This window comes from Panthera pardus, unplaced genomic scaffold, assembly GCF_024362965.1.
Source record: "Panthera pardus isolate Hobbes unplaced genomic scaffold, ASM2436296v1 HiC_scaffold_24, whole genome shotgun sequence".
Lineage (NCBI taxonomy): Eukaryota > Metazoa > Chordata > Mammalia > Carnivora > Felidae > Panthera > Panthera pardus.
The window spans coordinates 95946775-95970878 of NW_026526810.1; the positions used below are offsets into that span (position 1 = coordinate 95946775).

A 24104-nucleotide genomic window follows, 5' to 3' on the forward strand; every position below is an offset into this window, starting at 1 on the left:
ACATACTTCAGTGACTTTTAGATTATTGGATGTTTTGAATCATCTATATCATTGCTTTACTCTATTAGTATGAGCCCTTAAATTCAGCATCCCTCTCTCAAAGTGTGACAACTTGGATTTTGATTGTTAGTACTGACATGTGACCATCTTTTACAATATAGCGGTTGTGTTATTAAAATGATCACAGTAATGGTGTTTTAAGGATGCGATCATTTCTTCATACAGCTTCATAACATGTTATCTTTCTATAAGTCAGGTTAGATTCTAAAAATATGTATTTCAGTTGAAGAAATGTGTTTTCTGACCTCCTTCTATGAGGCTCTGTGAGAATCAAAATGAGAATGGAAAACATTTTTTCTCATATTATAAGGTGTCCTTAAATTAAAATGGAAAATAGTTTAGACTGTTTTGCAATTTATTCTTGAGCTCTGGTGAAGAGACTTCTTATTTTATTCACCACCTCATTTGAACTTCTCTTTTTCTTTTTTGTTGAAGCAGTTTCATCAATGTCAGTAGATAAATGTGCCTCTTTTTAGTGAGCTCATTTTAAGATGCCATTTTAACGCATTAAGTATATATAAATAAATTTACTAACTCCTTAGTTGCTTTGTAAAAAAATGGTTAAGCATATTTATTCAAAAGAATAAAATGAAAATGGAAAGTAGGACTCTGGGATTGCTGAGTGAAAACACAATGGTGTTTTTAATTATGTCATTTTAATTTGAAAAAAAAAAATCCTCAGACTACGTCTATGGGTAGATGACAGTTGTTTTACCTTATTTTGGATTTACGTCTATTTATAGTCCATCTGTACATTTGACTTTATGGATTGATACCAAACAGCTCATTTTGTGGACCCAGAACAACAATTGTACTTAAATCTCATGCTTAAGTAATAATGTCAGATTGGAAATTTCTTCCATATATTTTTTTTCTTTTTTTTTTTTTTTTTTTTCTTTTAGAGAGAGAGAGAGGGGATGAGTGGGGGAGATGAGAGAGGGAGAGAGGGAGAGAATCCCAAGCAGGCTCTATCTGTGCTCAGCACTGAGCCATGGCGGGGCTCAATCCCATGATCCTGGATCATGACCTGAGCCAAAATCAGGAGTCCTACACTTCGGCTGACTGAGCCACTCAGGCAGCCCTCCTTCTGTATATTTTTGAAAGAAAGATTACTTAGCCAGAAGTTTAGACTACCAATTCACTTAACAGTATTGTATTCCATAATGTGTATGAATAGTGTTTCCTTCTACTTACATAATTTAATTCTGCCCTCCCACCCCAAACTATAAATATATATTGTAGCCTTTTGAGGGAAAAAAAAAATTGCGGAATATGTGTTCTGGTTAGAATTATTCCCCAAGGGGTGCCTGGGTGGCCCAGTCAGTTGAGCATTGGACTCTTGGTTTCAGCCCAGGTCGATCCTGGGGTCGTGGGATCCAGCCCCGCGTTGGGGCTCCATGCTGAGCAGGGAGCTAAGATTCTCTTTTTCTCTCTCCCTCTGCCCCTCTCTCCAACGTGTTCTCTCTCCCCCTGTCTAAAAAAAATTGTTCTTAATGAATAAATAAATAGATAAAAAATGGTTATTCCCCAAAAGAGATTACAGCTGACTTGCCTAATCATTTACTCTGGGCACCCTTCGTTCAGAGGGATCATCTTTGTCCAGGCTCATAAAATAACAAAGACCCCAGGAATCAGAATAGATGATGGCTTAGTTGGAGGCTGTAGGTATTCTGTACGCTCATACAACAATACTTTTTTATTTATTTTATTTTTTTTTAATTTTTTAAATGTTTATTCATTCTTAAGAGGCAGAACATGAGGGGCAGAGAGAGAAGACACAGAATCCAAAGCAGGCTCCAGGCTCTGAGCTGTCAACACAGAGCCCAACGCAGAGCTTGAACCAAACTATGAGATCACGACCTGAGCTGAAGTCGGATGCTTAACCGACTGAGCCACCCAGGCGCCCTCAAAAATACCTTTTTAAAGATTCATACATAAACAGATAATAAAAGGGTTTGCTCAGTCATCTTGTTTGCTTAAACAAGATTCACCTTCAGACGTATTCATCAGTGTGATTTTTGCATCATCACTTAAGTAAATCTTTTGCACATTTAATGTCTTCTATCTTAGACTTGCAGTGGCTTATTGATATGGATGGTTCATTGATATTTGGCTCAATAAGACATAAGGTGAAAACCTATTGTGTTTGAAATTTCTGAAAAACGTGAGAAAATTTAAGGGACTTTATTTATACATTAGTATGTGAAAGGCAATGTGAGTAACTGTAAATCTCTACTTTCTTATCTCCTTTGAAATATTCACTTTAGACAAGGAACAAAGTAATATAAAATTCTTTTAGGTAAAATTATGATTTCTATACTCTTGCCAAGAGAATATTGAAACACTTGAATTAAAGTACGGGGTGGAAAAATGGATTATTCCCTAGTTTCTGTAAGATACATCCATATGGACATTGCTTTATTTTTTAAAAATAAAATTTTGTTACTAATGTAACAAAAACTAGTATAATAAAAGTTAATGTAACAGAAGCAAACATGAATCCTTTAATATTTCCCTCAATTTCATTTGTTACTAAGGTAGCACTTTTATAATAGTAAAGCACAACAATGAAAGACAACATGATTGGTAAACAAAATTTACCCCGATACCAAAACATTTTTCCTTTCAGTTTTTTTGCAATGAAAAAAAAAAAAGATCAACTTCTAAATAGTGGCATATGTAACTTTATAAAAGCTTTATTTAGAAATACTTGGACTTATGTTGAGATAATTAGAAACCATTGTTATTCAGAGAGCATCAAAACCTAAAGATAAAGAATGTCTGAAACACATAGGTGAAAAAACCTTTAGTTTCCCAAAAATCAAAAGGCTTTTTTAGGGACAAGCACACATATGTAAAGTGAGATATGCTTTTAATTTTTAAAATATACAGATATGCTGAAATGGCCATACAGTGGTTTCAGTAGTCCAAAAATAATTCTGTTGGCTTTGTAATACATTATTTAGAGGATTTCAAGTTCCCCATATCTGGCTTCCTTAACTGTGTTTTGATTAGGTTGCGGTTAAAAATTTCTATTCCTCAGGATTGTACAGTTTTGGAAATACAGAAAAACATGTCTATTCAGTACCCACTTAATACATTTGACTTAACAGAATCTGGAGAAGGAGCAAACTACCCTAGTCTTAGTGAAAGTACTTTAGGAAAAACTGGCTGGAAAAATGTACCTAGCAGCACTGCTCATTGGCAAAGAAACCCAGAGATGGAGTAGAAACAGCCTGTAAGTACTGGAACTTAAAACTCACCTAGTGTTGCTAGAACACAAACTATGAGATGGGTTATGTCAAAAAATGAAGCTGCACGTAGGCTGAGACCAGATCACGAAAGGTCTTGCCTGTTGTAATGAGGACATTGTAAAATGTTTTATAATCAAAGAGGAGTCATTACAGGGTTGGAGGCAGAATGCAAGAGCAAGTATGTTTTGGATCCTTCGTTCTGGTGGCAATGGTGAGCTGAGGGCTGGAGGCACACAACACGCAAAGCTGTCGAGTTGATGTGAGCCTAACAGCTGAGATAGGGCAGTAGCAGTATGGACGGAGAGGCGAATGAGTTTTTAAAACGTTGATGAAGTAAAACTGGCAGGAAATGGTATGTTCGACGTGGAGATAGGGACAGGAGCTTTGACAACGACTTTAGGTTTCTTAGCTAACTAAACTAGGTAGATACTGAAAACCACTAAGACAGAATACAGGAGCAGGAATCATTTAGGGAAGAGGATGAGAAATTGACTTTGCACATGTTGATATTCAGGTTCTGTGGGACACCCAGAGCTGGAGTGGCTTTGTTGTGAGGTGTACAGCAGTCAGTTGGAGACACGTCAGTTTGCAACTAAGGGGGAGGCAGTACTAGAGACAGATTTGGTTACTTCAGTTTGCAGTCGGTAGCCGAAGTCAAGACAGCGAGTGGATAAGGCCACCCATGTGGAGTATGTACGCGTGAGAAGAGTTGGCTGAGAATGAGATCTTGGAAACATCAGCTTTGAAGGACATAACGGATGAAGGGGAGCCATTCAGAGAAAACACAGAAGCAACATCAGAGGGAGGCAGAGCCCGGGTCAACTCAGTAGAGTGGGTCTGGGTCTGGGATCAGTACAGCAGAGAGGTCCTGGGGGCCTGTTGTATTTAGCAGTTGGATAACTGGGTGCTATTTCAAGAGAATGCTAAGGTGAGAACAGAGAATAGAGGCTACGGATGTGGACAACAGGAAGCTAATGATCCTGAAAATGATCCTGAAATGTCTTCGTGAAATCACCGTTGACTTCAACTTGCTCTCTAGTCAGTTAGCTCTGTCCATTCGGGTGAAACGAAGCAAGCTCAGATAATGAAATATGCCTTGGACAATATACCGAGATTGCCTGGCTGTGCACAGTCAGTGAGCGAACTGAAGACCGCCAGAGTCTTCAGAAAGTCCTCATGCTTCCCATTGCAGACATCATCCTTTGACTTGTCAGCAGAACCCAGACTCAGCTTGCAGTGTGCCGATGTGGGGCATCACATGTCCTTGTTAGCATGGGATTTCCCATCCCCTGCTTTCAATAATAGAATCGAGTTCTTGTTTAACAGGCTGTTCCACCCTTTACCAGTTCGATGTCCCCTTCCCCAGCTGACTTTCCACTACCTGGAGTGACTTCAGCTTTCAGTTCACTCATTTCCTTGATGCCTCTACACTTGTCTTCCATTTAACTGAGACCTAGAGCCCTTTGCTCATCCTTTTTATTGCCTTCATCAGCCTTCTGCTGCTTTGCTTCCTTCCCTACCCAGTCTAGGCCCCATGGTTCAGTACAGACTCCCTTCCCTCCTGCCCTTCTGTCCTACCCACATAGTAAAGCCACTAACCCTGTCTCTATCCAGCCTTTCCAGGCCAGCTCAGGTTGCTTCAGACCTTTCCACAGCCACGCCCATGGATCCTGCCACTCCACACCCACCGTCTCTGCGGCCTCCCTGAGCATTTATTGCAACTTGCAAATCCTTGTATGTGTCCCTCCTCGACTTGTGGAGGTGCCCCCCAACAGATGTTTTGAATTGTCTCCTTTTTAATTTTTCTTTTTGGGGGGTGGGGGGGATTCTCCTTTATTTATTTATATTTTTTTTATTTAATTTTTTAAAATTTACATCCAAATTAGTGAGCATATAGTGCAAGAATGATTTCAGGAGTAGATTCCTTAGTGCCCCTTACCCATTTAGCCCATCCCCCCTCCCACAACCCCTCCAGCAACCCTCTGTTTGTTCTCCATATTTAAGAGTCTCTTATCTTTTGTCCCTCTCTTGTTTTAATATTGTTTTTGTTTCCCTTCCTTATGTTCATCTGTTCTGTATCTTAAAGTACTCATATGAGTGAAGTCATATGATATTTGTCTTTCTCTGACTAATTTCACTTAGCATAATGCCCTCTAGTTCCATCCACGTAGTTGCAAATGGCAAGATTTCATTCTTTTTGATTGCCGAGTAATACTCCATTGTATACATATTCCACATCTTCTTTATCCATTCATCCATCGATGGACATTTGGGCTCTTTCCATACTTTGGCTATTGTTGATAGTGCTGCTATAAACATGGGGGTGCATGTGTCCCTTCGAAACAGCACACCTGTATCTCGTGGATAAATACCTAGTAGTGCAATTGCTGGGTCATAGGGTAGTTCTATTTTTAATTTTTTGAGGAACCTCCATACTGTTTTCCAGAGTGGCTGCACCAGCTTGCATTCCCACCAACAATGCAAAAGAGATCCGCTTTCTCTGCATCCTCGCCAATATCTGTTGTTGCCTGAATTGTCAATGTTAGCCATTCTGACAGGTGTGAGGTGGTATCTCATTGTGGTTTTGATTTGTATTTCTCTGATGATGAGTGATGTGGAGCATTTTTTCATGTGTTGGTTGGCCATCTGGATGCCTTCTTTGGAGAAGTGTCTATTCATGTCTTCTGCCCATTTCTTCACTGGATTATTTGTTTTTTGGGTGTTGAGTTTGATAAGTTCTTTATAGATTTTGGATACTAACCCTGTATCTGATACATCATTTGCAAATATCTTCTTCCATTCTGTCGGTTTGCCTTTTAGTTTTGCTGGTTGTTTCCTTCGCTGTGCAGAAGCTTTTTATTTTGATGAGGTCCCAATAGTTCATTTTTGCTTTTGTTTCCCTTGCCTCTGGAGATGTTTTGAGTAAGAAGTTGCTGCAGCCAAGATCAAAGAGGTTTTTGCCTGCTTTCTCCTTGAGGATTTTGATGGCTTCCTGTCGTACATTTAGGTCTTTCATCCATTTTAAGTTTATTTTTTTGTTTGGTGTAAGAAAGTGGTCCAGGTTCATTCTTCTGCATGTCACTATCCAATTTTCCCAGCAACACTTGCTGAAGAGACTGTCTTTATTCCATTGGATATTCTTTCCTGCTTTGTCAAAGATTAGTTGACCATACATTTATGGGTCCATTTCTGGGTTCTCTATTCTGTTCCATTGATCTGAGTGTCTGTTCTTGTGCCATGTCTCTGTTTTTTTAACCCACTCATTTATACATGTTACATGGTCGAGAAAATGGTGATTGATTCTGAATCTTAGCATAAAGCAGATTTAAAGGCAGTTTGTTGAAATACGTGTGTTTTAATGGATATTCACTGTTTACAAAAGGCTGCTGAAATCAATGAAATTTGTATAAGCTTAGCTTATATACATTGCTAGGAAAACCGCAAATCACATAGTAAAATGATGAGGCCTCCAAAATGTTTTGTATTCTTCATATCTTATGTATGTATGCATGCATTCTGTTCTTAGACATACTGCTGTCTCTTCTGCTTTTCACAAAGCTATGGCATCTTCAGCATTTATTTTCAGAATTTGCTCACATAGTTTCCCTTGAAAACGTAATGGAAATAACAAAGAGGGAAGGCAGCGTGTTTCAGTCAGGGCTCTTGGATGCAAGCAATGGACTCTGGCTGTGTTTCACAGAAAAGAAATGTATCAAAAGGAAGTTGAGAAGAACTGTACAATAATACAAAGGACAACCTAATTTTTAAATGGGCAATGGGTCTGAATAAACATCTCCAAGGAAGACATACAGATAGCCAATAAGCACTTGAAAAGATGCTCAATATCATTAGCCACAAGCCATATGTGTGTATTGTTTTGTTTTTAACCATTTAAGAGTAAGCTGCATAGATGGTACCCTTTTACCCTTAAATACTTCAAGGGGTGTTTCTTAAAAACAAGCACATTTTCCTACATATCCACAGTGCATTTCTTAAAATCAGGAAATTATCACTGATACAACACTGTTATCTATAGAGGTGATTCAGATTTTGCCAATTATTCCAATAATATCCTATTTCACAGAAGAAAATTCAAGATCATACTTTTATTCTGTTGTTGTATCCCTTTAGTCTTCATATGGACCTATGTTGTTTTTTGTTTTTTGTTTTTTTTTTTGCTTTTTGTTTTTGTCTTTCAAGACCTTGACATTTTCGGGGGTATATATTGGCCAGTTATTTTATAGAATGTTCTTCAATTTGAATTTGTCTGTAGCTTCAGGTAATACATTTTGGCAAGATTACCATAGAAATGATGCTCTATTCTTTTGATGGGACTAGATCAGGAAGTATATGATGTTTGTCCCATTTCTGGGCATTAACTTTGATCATGTGGTTAAGATTGTGTCTGCCTGGTTTGCCACTGTAACGTTAGCATTTTTCCTTTTGTAGTTAATCTATTTCTAGACAGACACCTTTCGAGTTATGTACATATTTCTGTTACTGCAAAACTTTTACCCACTAATTTTGGTATCCATTATTCTGATGGTGATCACTGCCAAATTCCATCATTTCTTATACAGTTATTAGTTGTTGACTTTCTATGGACTTTCTCTTCTCCTGTTTATTTGTTTATATCACTATAGGTTATTTATTCGTTGGGTTGCAATCTATTACTATAATTATTGATATTTAAATTATCCCTGATTTGGCCCCTTTAAGCTGACTCCTTGTCCTTTTGTCATGTCCCCTTTTGAACACTTCCTTACGTTCTGGCACAAGATAGTTCAGATTCATTTTATACTTGAGCTACCACAGACCTGGAATCAGCCAGTTTTCCAAGGAAGCTAATTTGTGTGTGTGGTTTTTTTTAAGTTTTTTTTTAATGCTTATTCATTTTTTTGACAGAGAGAGACAGAGCGTGAGCGGGGAGGGGCAGAGAGAGGGAGACACAGAATCTGAAGCAGGTTCCAGGCTCTGAGCTGTCAGCACAGTGCCTGATGCGGGGCTTGAACTCACAAACCATGAGATCATGACCTGAGCCAAAATAGGACGCTTAACCAAGTGAGCCACCCAGGCACCCTGAATTTATGTTTTAAGTAGAGGAAGGAATCTTATATCTTATGCTGACTTTCCAAAATAATATTGACAGATGAAACATGGAAATTCCTTTAAAAATGTTACCATTCTTTAAGATTAATTCATTCTCTCATTCACTGAGTTTCCTTTCTGTGCTTGGAGCTAAAGACTTCCAATATAAATGAAGTTTAACTCCGGTTCACATCTCAAAAATAATGTCAGAATAATTATTGTAGGCAGTTAACATGCCATAAATATTCCAAGATGAGCTAGAAACCTGGGAATTGAAGAGAAATTTGAGAAAAGAGTAGAGGTTGAATAAATAGAAGCTGAGACGACATTCAGTTCGTGGGTACAGCATGAGCAGATGTATGGCACTGGAAATAAGCATGTCTTATTAGGGAATTTTGAGGAGCCTAACTGGTTGGTAGAGATAATAATGCTGGTAATTAGCGGCTAGGTACTATTCTCTGGGAGCGTGGATTCCAGCCTGGCTCGTTTCCTACAGGCAACGAAGAGTCCTTAAATTGGGGGGCTAGGTAGTCATAAAGAGCATGTTTTAAGAAGTTTAATATGATGTTATATTGCAGAATTGATTGGAAAACAGAAGACAACTTAGGAAACTATTAAAATAATTGAGTCTAGGGTAGTATGAGGACAAGTTGAAAGGAATTTGGAATGTAATTTGGAAGGAAGAAATGCTTTAATGTGTTGAATCAGGGTCATTGGAAGAATGGGGAACCCTGAAAGAAATAGGAAACTGGTGACCTTTATAAGGGAAAGAAAAGAAATAAATTGCAAAGAGGACCTCAAAAACAGGTTCAGTGATATCAAAATTGTATTTTAACTTTTTTTCTAAAATGCTTGATTAAAAGCCACAACTACTTCACAAAATTACTCCACTTTTTACACAAAACAATATAGTTTAAAAGCGATGACTTAGGGCTATATAATATTGTAACTATTAGACATGGTAATGCTTACTGAATCGCAACACGTGTTAGAGATATTTGGTAACAGCTCTTTCATCATTTTAGACTTCTAGTGAAATAGGACATTGCTGTGCTAACATATTCCATCACGTTGCCAGTCTCAAATCAGATCTCTGGATTGAGATCCAGCTTCCTGATCTATTTGAGATGTCTGCCTCTCGTTGGCATTGGGGCTGAGAAATTTGTTTCCAAGTGTAGCATTTGGTTCTCTTTGTGTTAATGAAGTTCACATTCCCATCCCTGTCTTTAAAAGAAGATACCCCGTTTTCAACTTCAACTTTGTGTTGAGAAGAAATCACTAGAAACTAAGACCTTAACTTTCAAGATCTTAAAATCACCAAATATTGTGACGAAGATGTCTTTGCCATATGTTGAGGGATACACTCTAGTGTGGTCGTGTGGAAGGTGCCTAGGTCCGTACATGCCACAAGAAGTGGGAAAGGGTGTTCCTGAATAGATCTTCTGCCATTTCATTAATTTTTACAATTCAGCATAGCTCCGTGTTAACCAGACCATCCTTCTTTGCAGCTATAGCAAGAAAAGTGACTCAGTATCTCTCCAGCTACTACTTGTTATCTCTCCAGCTACTATCACTTCAGGCTTTCTGCACTGGCTCGAATCCTAGAGGTTCCATCTGAGAACTAAACCTCATTCAGTGCATGGGAGACCCAGCCGGCTCGTTCCCTCATTTGTTGATAAGTTAATATATGGACTTGCTAATTAAAACGTGTGGGAAGAAATTATTACATGAAAGTAATGTATTAACCATATAATGTGTTGGGATAGGGCTGGGTGACTGTCATAATTTCTGCCGCTACAGTTTCTAAAAAGGAAAATAAAGTCGGTTCTTTTTGTTGGGAAAGAAGATTTCATGTTATCTGTATTTGCAGGCTTTCTGGCTCCCATGCTGGAGGAATCCTTGCTGCGGGGGTGTTTTCATTCTCTCGTCTAACATGGCACTGGTCCATTGCAGCAGAGGTTTTCAGCTTAAACAATCTGTTTGTGGGGCTGCTTATGGCTCTTACTGTACATTTTGAGGAGGCAGCAACCGCCAAAGAAAGATCAAAGGTAACCTATTTTGATCAAAGTGAAATCACTTTTTGTTTTAATTTTTAGGCAGTTGCTATATTTCCTTTTAACTTTGGTTTGGGCGCTGTGTATCTGATCTGATTACTGTCAAGGTAATCTAGGCATGTCGAGAGAGAAAATATTCTGAGTGCTTTTACGGTGACCCGTGATAGCCTTTATACAACATGGGACTTTTTTTCCTCTCAGAGTTCAGAAGCTTTCTGGAGAATGAGAGGATTGGAACCCCCTCCGAGTCCTATGGGAGAGATAGGCTTGGTGGTTAGCCCCACCGTCACGTGTGTGTGCATGTGCGCACGTGTGGTCGTAAGAGGCCAAGCTCCAGACTGACCACCTTAGGTTATATGCCAATATGGTACATTGACTGACTCTCTAATTGCCAAAAAGATCCAATTTGTACTGTTGGGGCGGGGTGCACCTGGGTGGCTTAGTCAGTTAAGCATCCGACTCTTGATTTCAGTTCAGGCCATGATCTCACAGTCATGAGATCAAGCCCCGCATCAGGCTCCATGCTGGGCGAGAAACCTGCTTAAGATTCTCTCTCCCTCAAAAAAACCCCAAAATATTGTACTATTTTTTAACTATAAGAAGAGTATCAAATGTATAAACAAAGTAGTTCAGAAGAGGTTACAATAAATTGTAAGGCAAATGCTAATATCAGAATCATTTGAAATGTGAAGGAACCCGGTCTTCTAGGAGCTTACAGTCTACACATTGGAAAGTACCAAACCATCTTAGTATAGGCAACTTTTTGTTGCTAAAGAATATATGAACAGAAGAATACCCTGGTTTATCTAGGGTTTCCATAAACAGTTCTGTGATGCTTTAGAGTTTACTTTTTGTTCAAAATAACTTTTTCTGATTATGAAAATTGCACATGTTCAAAAAAAGCAAAAACAGCACCCATGACTTGGTTTCTAAATAAAAAAGTGTTATACTTTATTTTACTTATTATTAAAATTTTTTTTGACATTTATTTATTTTTGAGAGAGAGGGAGAGGCAGAGAGAGGGAGACAGAGGATCCGAAGCAGGCTCCAAGCTGTGAGCGCAGCTCACAAACTCCAAACTCCCAAACTCCCAAACCATGAGATCATGACCTGAGCTGAAATCAGAGTCGGCCACTTAACCAACTGAGTCACCCAGGCGTCCCTATTATACTTTATTTAATAGGAGAAAAAATGAAACGGAAAGAATGACTGAGCTTTAGTTACAGGTTTTACTTCAATGACACAGTATCCTATTATTGTTAGGACTTATCTAGTCATCACACAGAACTTTCGGAAACTTAATTTGAAGGCAGTCATGTAAGGTCAAACTGCAGTGATTGGACGAGAATGGGCAATATTATAAAAAATAATGGTGATAAATATTAGTGTCTGTTGAAGTGTGACTGCTTGTGTCTAAGAGGTTGACTTCAGCCTGACCTATGGTACAAGTGCTTGGTTTTAATATAAAGAATAGTTTTTTACCATTGTACTTACTTACGAGTTTTAGATAAATTTTTAACTTAGATTTTTTTTTTTTCAGGTAGCTAAAATTGGTGCTTTCTGCTGTGGCCTTAGCTTATGTAATCAGCACACAATAGTACTCTATATTTTGTGCATAATACCATGGATTCTCTTCCGACTTTTAAAAGAGAAGGTAGGTTTTTGAGTGTTTTTAATGAAAATTCATAATATTTTATTAAGGCCCGATATAACACTTATGGCATCAGAAAATGTGTAGCTTTAAATTTTTTTTTAGTTTTCTATAATGTGTAAGTGACCTTGGGCTCTAACAACATTGACTGGAAAAAAAATAGGATTTACAAAAATGCAGTATTGATTGCAGTGGCATCTCGCCTGTTTCATCATTTTCTTAGTGATTCTGAACAGCACCTTGATAAAAATAGGAGTTACAACACTAGTAACAGATTTCCTTGATTGTTTTATTATATGTTCTAAGACAAAGGATAGTGTATTCATAATAGTTTATTCATTCATCCAGCTGTTTGTCAAGCCCCTGCTCGCCGCCAGATGCTACCCTAGGTGTTAGGGATGCAGCGCCCAACAAAACAAGACACTGCCACTCCTATTGTGACCCAAAAAATAAAATCTCTGGTTAATAACAATCCTGTTTTCTCAGCAGAGATTTCTGTAGAATTCAAGATAATTTATTTCAGCTTTTCCTTTCTCTCAAAGGAAAAATTATTATTAATTTAAATAGCGGTATAAAGCAACATGAGAAAATTACTATACTCTGTAAGGCATTAGGAGATGTACGTAAGAAGGCAGGGAGCTGAGTTTGGTGTGAGTTTTTGGAAAGACAGAAGCCCTTTATTCTGTCAGTCTTCCTCCCAGAGGTGGAAACAATCTAAATACAAAGCCAACACAGGAGTCATTTTACTTATTGTTTATTGGTTTGTTAATTATTGTTTATTTGTCAGCTGCATTTATTTATCATTTCATTGTTTGTTGCTATAGTCAGAATTATATTAGAAAATACATGTTTAATAAAATTATTATACAGAAATAGGGAAATTGTTCCAAAACTTTAGGTAATTGTATTTACTGTACTTGAACATATTTTGTCCTTAGCTTCTGGCAACAAAGCAAAAAGGATAACATGGAGGTTATAAAATTCTTATGCAATCAAAAATAGATAAAAACGGAACATAATAATTGACAGGAGAGATCAACTTTTTCTTGGAACTGGATTCTGTGAAGTCAATCACGTCCATTATGTAAGGAATATTAGCGTAGCAGGCAGTGTCTAATAGTGGTATTATAGAATATACAGAAAGTTCTTTTTTTTTTTTTTTTTTTTTTAATTTTTTTTTTCAACGTTTTTTATTTATTTTTGGGACAGAGAGAGACAGAGCATGAACGGGGGAGGGGCAGAGAGAGAGGGAGACACAGAATCGGAAACAGGCTCCAGGCTCCGAGCCATCAGCCCAGAGCCTGACGCGGGGCTCGAACTCACGGACCGCGAGATCGTGACCTGGCTGAAGTCGGACGCCTAACCGACTGCGCCACCCAGGCGCCCCCAGAAAGTTCTTTATCTGGTCTTTTATTATATAAACCCTTGATTTTTAAAGTTGGAGATGTAACATAAAAAATATAATTCAGGGGCGCCTGGGTGGCTCAGTTGGTTAAGTGGCCGACTTCGGCTCAGGTCATGATCTCGCGGTCCGTGAGTTCGAGCCCCGCGTCGGGCTCTGTGCTGACAGCTCAGAGCCTGGAGCCTGTTTCAGATTCTGTGTCTCCCTCTCTCTGACCCTCCCCCGTTCATGCTCTGTCTTTCTCTGTCTCAAAAATAAATAAACGTTAAAAAAAAAATTAAAAAAATATATATATAATTCAGTGAAGACTTTTCGATAGAGTACAAACCTGAGGAGGCACAAATATTTTCCTTGCAGATTGACAGATACACAGATGGGGGTGCCCTCACACCCTGCTGTCCGTGATCTTAGCCGGCGTCTTTTTTATTTTTCCAGTCTTCATTTTTTTCCTTTTTCTTTTTCCAGCTTATTGAGATACAATTGACATATAATATTGTGTAAGTTTAAGGTATATAGGATGATGATTTGATATATGAGGTTACCACAATGCGGTTCTTAACACATCCATCACCTCATGTAGTTAAAATTGTGTGTGCGTATGTGTTGAGAACTCTTAAGATCTATTCTCATAGCATCTTTCAGATGTACAGTACAATACTATAATGACCATCCCCCAGACTTACTCATTTTATAACTTTCTCATTTCATAACTATTTGCACACTTTGACCACATTCACTCACTTCCCTCAATCCCTAAACCCCACCTCTAGTGATCACCAATCTACTCTGTGTTTCCGGGAGTTCAGTTTTTTAAGATCCCACATATAGGTTAGGTCATTCAGTATTTGCCTTTCTCAGTCTGACTTATTTCATTTAGCATAATACTGTCAAGTTTTATCCATGTTGTTGCAAATGGCAGAATTTCCTTCTTTTTTGTGGCTGAATAATACTCCATATTATGTATGTGTGTGTATATGTTTTCTCTTAGGAATTTTGTAGTTTCAGGTCTTTCAATCAAGTCTTTAATCCATTTTGAGTTAATTTTGTCTGTGGTGTAAGATAGTGATCCAGTTTTATTCTTTTGCATGTGACTGTCTGGTTTTCCTAACACCATTTTTTGAAAAGACTGGTCTTTTCCCCTTGTGTATTTTTGCCTCTCTGTCATAAATTAATTAACCATGTGTGCCTGGGTTTATTTCTGGGCTCTGTATTCTGTTCCATTGATCTGTGTCTGTTTTTACCCCAGTGCCATACTGTTTTAAATACTGTAGCTTTATAGCATAGTTTGAAAAGCCTGCAGCTTTGTTGTTTTTTTTCAAGATGGCTTTGGCTATTTGGGATCTTTTGTGATTTCATACAAGTGGATTGTTCTATTTCTGTGAAAAATGACTTTGGAATTTTGTTAGAGATTGCATTGAATCTGTAGACTGCTTTGCATGTTTTAACAGTCCTAACTCTTCCAATCCATGAACATAGAATGTCTTCCCATTTATTTGTGTCTTCTTTAGTGTCTTTAATCAGTGTCTTATTGTTTTCAGTGTATGGGTCTTTCACCTCCTTAGTTAAATTTATTTGTAGGTAGGGGCGCCTGGGTGACTCATTTGGTTGAGTGTCCGACTCTTGATTTCCGCTCAGGTCATGATCCCAGGGTTGTGGGATCGAGCCCACATCAGGCTCCATGCTCAGCATGGAGCCTGCTTAAGATTCTCTTTCTCTCTTCCTCTTGCCTGCTCACTCTCTAAATAAATAAATAAATAAATAAATAAATAAATAAATAAATAAATAAATAAATAAATTTATTTAAAAAATTATTTGTAGGTATTTTATTCTTTTTTGATGCAATTGTAAACAGAATTGGTTTCTTAATTTCTCTTCCTGATAGTTCATCGTTACTGTATAAAAAGAAAGCAACAGACTTTTTTATATTGATTTTTTACCCTGCAACTCTACTGAATTCGGTTAGTAGTTCTGACAGCTTTTTGGTGGAGTCCTTAGGGTTTTCATTATATAAAATCATGTCATTTACAAATAGTGACAGTTTTACTTTTTCCTTTCCAATTGTATGCTTTTTATATTTTTTCCTGCCTAATTGCACTGGCTAGGACTTCCAATACTATGTTGATTAAGAATGTTAAGAGTGGGCATCCTTGTCTTATTCCTGATAATAGTGGGAAAGCTTTTAGCTTCTCGCTGTTGAGTATGATGTTAGCTGTGGGCTTGTCACGTATGGCCTTTCAGTGACCATATACCTACTTTGTTGGGAGTTTTTATGGTAAATGAATTTTATAAGTGGTTTTTCTGCATCTGTTGAGATGATCATATGATTTTTATCTTTCACTCCATTAATGTGGTGTACCATGTTGATTGATGTGCAGATGTTGAATCATCCTTGCATCCCTGGAATAAATCCCACTTGATCACGGTATATGATCCTTTAAATGTATTGTCAAATTGAGTTTACTAATATTTTGTTGAGGATTTTTGCATTGATGTTCATCAGGGATATCTGATATGGCCTATAATTTTCTTTTTTCTTTTCCCTTCCTTCCTCCCCACCTTCCTTCCTTCTTTCCTTCCTTCCTTCCTTCCTTCCTTCCTTCCTTCCTTCCTTCCTTCCTTCTTTCCTTCCTTAACTTTTGGCATTTTAATTATAATGTGTGTTGGTGTGGGTCTCTTTGGGATCATCTTCTTTGGAAGTCTCTGGGCTTCTTGGATCCAGATGTCTCTTTCCTTTCCCAGGTAAGGGAAGTTCTCAGCAATTATTTCTTCAAATAAGCTTTTTGCCCCTTTCTCTCTTCTCCTTCTGGGACCCCTATAACACACATGATTTTCTACTTGATGTTGTCCTGTGAATCTCTTAAGCTATATTCACTTTTACAACTTTTTTCTTGTTGCTGCTTGGTTTGGGTGAGTGCCACTCCCCCTATTTCAGCTCACTGATTCTATCTGCTTCATCCAGCCTGCTCTCGAACTCCTATAGTGTATCTTTCAGTTCAGTTATTGTATTCTTTGGTTTTGTGACTTTGGCACTGCCTTATGTTTATGTCTTTGTTGAACTTCTCACTGTGTACGTCCATTCTTCTCCCAAGTTTGGTGAGCATCTGTATGACCGGTACTTTTAACTCTTTGTCAGGCAAGTTACTTATCTCTGTTTGATTAAGATTTTTTTCCCCAGGGTTTTATCTTGTTCTTTCATTTGAAATGTATTCCTCTGTCTCCTCATTTTACTTGACTCTCTGAGGTTGATTCTTTATACTAGGCAAAATGGCTGCCTCTCCTAGTCTTGCAGGAGTCGCATCGTGTAGGGGATGTACCTCATTGTTTAACCTTGCTCTAGTTGTCTCTCAAACCTTTGTGATTGTCTGAGCAGCCTGGGTTTTCCTTGGTAGGTTCCAGTTATTGTGTCAAGGCCTGTGAGTGTTCCAGACGGAGGGATCTCAGCACCTAGTTTCAGGCTGATTGGAAACTAGAACTTCAATTAGCATCTTTAATGTATGCAAATATATATATATATGGTCCTGTGGGACTGTAATCATAGGCCTTGCTGGCCTCCAGACCAAGCAATCTGGAGGCCTCCCCTTAGGAACTGATGCAAATTCGGGGCTCTAGGCGAGTATATGAGCTTCTTTCTGGGAGATGCCAGCAAGCTGTAGTGAGGCCAGGTGAGAGCTCAAAGGTGGTATCCTTCAGCCAGCGTTCCCTGAGAGCCTTTAGATGTGTGGTAAATCTGAATCTTCCCCACCCCTCCGGCTGAAGTTTTTTCACAGGAAGGCTAAGGGTGTGTTTTAGTCTGTTGTCGGTGCAGCCCCTTGGGGATGGTAGCTTGTTAAGAACCGTCTTTCCAATGGTTTCAGACCCATAGGACTCCTAAATGCAATCCCCCTTGATCACCAGATCCACGCACTGAAGGGGCATCCCCTGTGTGGTCTGTGCACACTGGCTGGCTTTGGTAGAGCCACGATGGAGTGGCACACAGGAGTGGGACGCACTCACTGGCAATAACAGGGTCAAGAAAGAACGCCAGAAATGGTACCCTCCAGCGTCTCTGTCCCCAGAGAGAGTTCTACCAGGCTTCTGCGCCTACAGCAGACATTTTAAGATTAACAAATGAGGGGCGCCTGGGTGGCGTTATAAATAAAATAACGTTTATTTATTTTTGAGACAGAGAGAGACAGAGCATGAACGGGGGAGGGTCAGAGAGAGGGAGACACAGAATCTGAAACAGGCTCCAGGCTCTGAGCTGTCAGCACAGAGCCCGAAGCGGGGCTTGAACTCACGGACCGCGAGATCATGACCTGAGCTGAAGTCGGCCGCTTAACCGACTGAGCCACCCAGGCGCCCCAGGGTTCATTTTTCTATTTCTGTTAAAAATGCCATTGGAATCTTGACAGGGATTTCATTGAATCTATAGACGGCTTTTTGTATTATGGACACTTAAAAATTTTTAATTCTTCCAATCTGTGAACAAGGGATATTTTTCCATTTATTTGTGCCCTCTTCAATATCTTTCATCAATGCCTTCTAGTTTTTAGTGTATCGATTTTTCACCTCCTTGGTTAAATTTATTGCTAGATATTTTATTGGTTTTGATGCTATTGTAAATGAGATAATTTTCTTTTTTTTCAGGCAATTTATTTTTAGTCTATAGAAACACAACTAATGTTATGCATTAATTTTGTATCCTGCAACCTTACTGAATTCATTTATTAGTCTAACAGATTTTTGGTGGCGTCTTCAGGATTTTCTCTATATAAGATCATGTCGTCTGCAAACAGAGACAGTTTTCCTTCTTCCTTTCTGATTTGGATGCCTTTTCTTTCTTTTTCTTGCCTGAATACTCTGTAGTACTTCCAGGACTGTGTTTAACAGGAGTTGGTAAGAGTGGGTGCCCTTGTCTTATTCCTGATCTTAGAGGAAAATCTTTCCTTCTTTCACCATTGAGTATGATGTTAGCTATGAACTTGTCATATGCGGACTTTGTTATGTTAAAGTAGACCCCGGATCAATTAAACCAGAATTATTTTAGGGTGGGATCAGCTACTGGCACAGCCCTGCAGGTGGGTGAACCCTGGCTGGGATCTCTGTTTGGGCACCGCTGCCAGGAGGGACACCATCTGCCAAATCTGAGCACTGGTTGCTGAAAACCCTGCTCCCCGTCTCCTGTCTGTGTGATCCCAGTGGTTGAGCCCAGCCAACCCCTTTCCCCCACCATGGTCCTCATGAGGTGAGAACTGAATGAGCCTCCTGGGAAGTGTCCTGCATGTTGGGGGAGCTGGATGTCCATCTGGGACTGTCTTTTCCCACTGGAAAAACTAGCCCCAGGGATGCTCTGCCAGTGCAGTGCGGTGCTGGCCTAGGGGTGGGGTGATGTAGTCAGAGTGCTCCTCCTTCTTCCTAACACGGCCCTTCTTAGTCCTTGTGGTGCACAGTGCGCTTCAGCCTCACCCCTAAATCCTGGGATTCTTCACAATGATGTCTTGTCTATGGATAGTTGCTAGCTGGTGTTTTTGTGAGGAAGACTGAAGTCAGGAATGATCTATGTTGCCATCTTGGTGGCCTTACTCGTAGATAGGCTTCTGACATCAGAGAAGGCGCTTTCAGATACCAGAGCAGTGCATTGACAGTCAGGAACTTAAAAAGTAAATGTCTTCAGGCGCCTGGGTGGCTTAGGCATCCGACTTCAGCTCAGGTCATGATCTCACCATTTGTGGGTTCGAGCCCCACGTTGGGCTCTGTGCTGACAGCTCGGAGCCTGGAGCCTGCTTCGGATTCTGTGTCTCCCTCTCTCTCTGCCTCTCCCCCACCCACGCTCTGTGTCTCACTTTCAAAAATAAATAAATATAATAACAAAAAAAGGAAATGTCTTGTGTTAGTTAATTGAAAGAAGAGCCATATTCTTTCTATGAAACATGCAGGACTCAGAGTTGATAAGGTGGGAGCCTTGTCTGAGAGCCTGTTTTTCCTATACTTAGGTCAGCTACTGATGCATGATGACATTTTGGGAAGTATGACTCTTCAAAGGGCATTTCATTTTCACTAGTTAAATAGCAGAGGCTAGAATAAGGTCTACCAGTAAAGTGACAGGGTACTTGGATCTCACTGGTCAGGTGATTTGAGGCAGAGTACGAAGTCCTGAGTCAGTTGGTTGCAACCCTCGCTACTCAGATTACCTAGGAAGCTTTTAAAAAGTGTGTATATGTGTGTACATATATGTATATGCATGTATACATCCATGTGTATATATATATATATATAGAGAGAGAGAGAGAGAGAGAGAGAGAGAGCGTGTGTGTGTGTGTGTGTGTGTGTGTGTGTGTATTTATGCTGATCCCACCCTAAAATAATTCTGTTTGAATTGGTCTGGGGTGAAGCCCAGGCATTAATATTTTCAAAAAGCTCTGCAGATGATTCTAATGTCTGTGCAGCTAGAACTCTGAGCCACTCTCCAGTGCTCTCTGAAAACGCTCTCATGTAATTGTCTCCCTGTGTATTTCCCCCACAAAAGGAAAATTGTGCATCGTGCCACTTTAAATCAAACTTTATAACATGTAGGAACTGTCAAAATATAAACATTTGCTTTATTTAAAATTACTTTTAAGAATAGCAAAGACATGTTATCCGATTAGCTATTTCTTACACTCTTTTCATGCATCATTTTTGTGCATCTCATTACCTCTTTAGAAATATCTAATGAAATCAGTACTATAATAAAAACACTCCATTTTCAATTAAGAGTGTTTATTTGAAAATGTTAATATAAGTCAACTGCCTGTTCTACTTCTGGTGACTGTGAACCTTGGTTCTTGTATTCATTGTCACATATGAATTTTCCTTTTTTGTAAAGGAAAAGTTGGCAATTTCCAATTATGATATTTGTAAGAGACTCCCTTTCCCAATTACTAAAGCAACCACTCTTTGAATCTTTAGCATATCAGAATTCTTTTGGATATAATCTTTATGAGACTTTGTCAGTACTGTCCTTTATTTTAGAAATGTGCAGATGAAAAAATACATTCTCATACGAACGTAACAGCATTGTTACATACGACAAATTTCCATCAGTACTCCTTCCTATATGTAAACTGAGGAGAAAGCATTTGGATGAGCTGGGAGGTAATTTAAAAGCTAGCTTCATTTGTGCCCAATATTTCCACGAAATATCCAAAACCCTTGTAGAGAGAATCATATCATCAGTGTGTAATCACAAGAGAGAATATAGTTGAAGCCTACTCCCGATGATGGTGGTGAAGTGAATTGGTATTAGAATAATACATGTCATGACATGGTTTTAAATATAAAAGATGCAATCCACATGATACTCGGGAGTCTTCACTAATATTATTTGCTTCACCTGCCATGCAAAGGAATTCAGGCTGATGCAATTCTCTAGTAATCCACAGGACTCAGAAGGTTTAACATAGGATTCTGGGGTAACTTAACTATAAATTGAGAGATCAGCTCTGAGTAAACATTTTGGTGTTTTCCTCGCTGTGTTCTGGAAGTTCCGGGATGAAGGGACTAAAATAAACGTTGTTATACAACCCAATGTGCTCTGATGCAGGAACTCTCCCTGGGCTCTTTGTTGAAGCTGAGTCTGTGCTTCGGTGCTGGCTTGTTGCCCTATGTCTACCTTCCTGTCTCGTCCTACCTCAATCAAGCCCGTTGGACCTGGGGAGACCAGACAACATTGCTAGGATTTTTGACGCATTTTCTCAGGGAAGAATATGGAACATTCAGTCTGGTAAATTTATATTTAAAACCCTTTTGGGGCACTGGGCTGGCTCAGCTGGTAGAGCATGCGACTCTTGATCTCCGGGTTGTAAGTTCAAGTCCCATGTAGGGTGTACAGATTACTTAAAAAATAAGATAAACTCTTAAAAATAAGTAAAACACTTTTAAGGAAGTAAATGACAAAACTTCAGTGTTCTGCCTGGGCTTTGACTGAAAAAAACAATATTTATCAATGACAGTACAGAGAATTTTCATTTCAGTTATTTACATAACAGACTTGCTCCTTGGAATATGGTCTTTAACAGACATTAGAAAAAAATTGGAATCCCAAAACATGACATCATAATGTCGTATATCCCGAATATATTTCTCGGTATGACAAAGTTAAAAAGATTCTGCCGCCAGCACTTGAAACACTTCATTCTTAGCATCGGGTATCACTTTGGTCCCTCAGTCTGTGATTTAAAAATATTTGGAAAGATTAAAGAAAAAAAAAACCTCAAAATTTTTAATCTACCTTGACCAAAACACTTCCTTTTTTCACATTTGACAAATAGTGTTCGTGGTACTATTTACTGTAAAACCTATGTGTAAATACTTTACAAAGTATAATTTCACTAAAATAGCATTATAAAAGTTCAAAAGGCCCTACTGTCCCTAAAACATAAATCAGGGCAAAACACTGTGGTTATGGTAAAGGTTATCTGAAGAATAGGAGGACAAACTCATGTTTTTTTTGTTTTTAAGAGAGACAGTTGTCTCGGATTTTTCTTTCATGGTTTGTGTTTTTTGTGCCTTCTACGAAGGCAAATCTCCGAACACTACATGTTATTTGACACCATTAATAGAAAATTCTAAACCATACAAAAACTAAACAGTCTATTACTCAAGGAGACATACAAAAGAAGTAGAACTATATATTATTAGAAAGTAGGGGAATAATTAACACCAAATTCAAGGTAATAGTTACCACTGGGGGGTAAGAAAAGTGAGGCTGATGAGTGCTTTGTGAGATACCCTATGGTATTGGTGCAGTTCTGTTTCTTAAGTGAATGGTGGCTCTATAGACTTTAAAAAAAAAAACTGTTTATCCCTTAAATACACATTATATATGTTATTTGTATGGAGGAGATATTTCATAATAAAATAGGTTAATGAAAGGATAATTATTAATTACTTCTTGACTTAGAAAGTTTGATACTTTAAATTTATACTCTGGCTTACTTATATTGGTTATTCCATTACAATATTGCTTGAGGGCCATTCCAGATTTGAAATTTGTATAATTCACATGTAATTGTGAAATTATAGACTAACATGTGATAATGAGCTCTAATCAAAGTGCCTTAAAGAGACTCCGTAACAAAAGTGTAAAGTCTGTTAATTCATTAATGTGTTAATCATTCCTGCTGGAAATATTTTAACTGATTTTTAGCCAATCATTATTTCTGCATTAATTCTTCCTAAAGAAAGTGTTTAGTTTTCATTGACTTCTCTGCAAAAACTCAGCAAGGCTGTGAAGTAAAGACTGAATAAAGAGAGATGTTGCTTTGTCTATTTAAAACACGCATATTTTAAATCAAGGTAGTTAAAATACAATAGCCTAACAAAGCTTCAGTTTAATGCTTGCACAAGTAAATTTTTCTCTTTTATGTTTAGGCCAAATCTGAAATAGGATCCAGTATGTCTGAAATTTTGCTGTGAGTATGAAATATTTGAAACTGTGTTTTGTTTTGTTTTTAAGTTTATTTATTTATTTTTGAGAGAGAGAGAGGGAGAGCGTGCATATGCAGGGGAGGGGCAGAGAGAGAGAGGGAGAGAGAGAATCCCAAGCAGGCTCTGGCTGTCAACGCAGAGCCCCATTTGGGGTCGATCTCACAAACCCTGAGATCATGATGTGAGCCAAAATCGAGAGTCAGATGCTTAGCTGACTGAGCCACCCAGGTGCCCCTGAAACTGATTTTAAGTAAATTCTCTATTCATTCCTTTAAGTGAATTTTGGGTTTTCTGGGTTTATCTCTTTGTGAAGCAGTATGTCTGAGAAGTAGCTTTAGCCTGTACAGGTAACAGTTGTGTGTGTATACTGTCAAACATTCTAGCATTTCCTTCAATAAGGTAAAGATTGAAGTGAGTAATAAATACAGCAGTTATTAAGAGACTACATAGAACCTACCGCAACTAAAATGTTTCAACTTTCATTTGGATACGAAATTATCCAATGCACTGTTTCTTTATACATAATTTATTCTTTGTTCTGGTTTTATATATGCTTTTTTTTCAGAGATATTTTATAACATTGTATTTAGCAATTTGATTATTTTATTTTTATTTAGAATTGAGCTATGTTCTTTAATTCTTGAGAGCTTTATTTACTTGATGTCTCTTAAGACTTTTTCTTTAGGCTGTCCTTAAGCTCTATTTTGGACTTAAATATTTTTAATATCCAGCCTTTTTTAGAGCCAGGTTAAGCAAATAAATTTCATCTGCATTACCCACTAGGGTTCTTTGAAAAATGGGTTAATATTTGCTTTAAACACACAGATTAAGACAACTTGAAAAATATCCATACCAATCCTTTACTATTTTTATAATATTTTCAATATAAAATTATGGCAAATAGTCTTCTATCACAGGTGATCTCCTGAGTAATTATTAATGTGGGATTCCCAGGACTATTTGAAAACCATTTTTTTTTTTTTTTTTTTTTTAACATTTATTTATTTTTGAGACAGAGACAGAGCATGAACAGGGGAGGGTCAGAGAGAGAGGGAGACACAGAATCTGAAAAGGCTCCAGGCTCCGAGCTGTCAGCACAGAGCCCGACGTGGGGCTTGAACTCATGGACCACAAGATCATGACCTGAG

General features: G+C 38.4%; 1 protein-coding gene across 9 annotated transcripts in view; it reads left to right on the forward strand.

The window, feature by feature from the left end:
• The window catches only part of TMEM260 (transmembrane protein 260), a 99459-nt gene that overhangs the window by 14788 nt on the left and 60567 nt on the right, over positions 1–24104 (forward strand). For all 9 annotated transcript variants that reach the window (XR_002080659.2, XR_008417205.1, XM_019451710.2 and 6 more), the window contains 4 exons: positions 10273–10450; positions 11997–12110; positions 21071–21250; positions 22900–22940. Coding sequence is in view for 7 of the 9 variants with exons in the window: in XM_019451710.2 (XP_019307255.2) it covers positions 10273–10450; positions 11997–12110; positions 21071–21250; positions 22900–22940 (513 nt within the window). In the remaining 2 variants the exon portion in view is untranslated. The remainder of the gene's footprint in view (positions 1–10272; positions 10451–11996; positions 12111–21070; positions 21251–22899; positions 22941–24104) is intronic.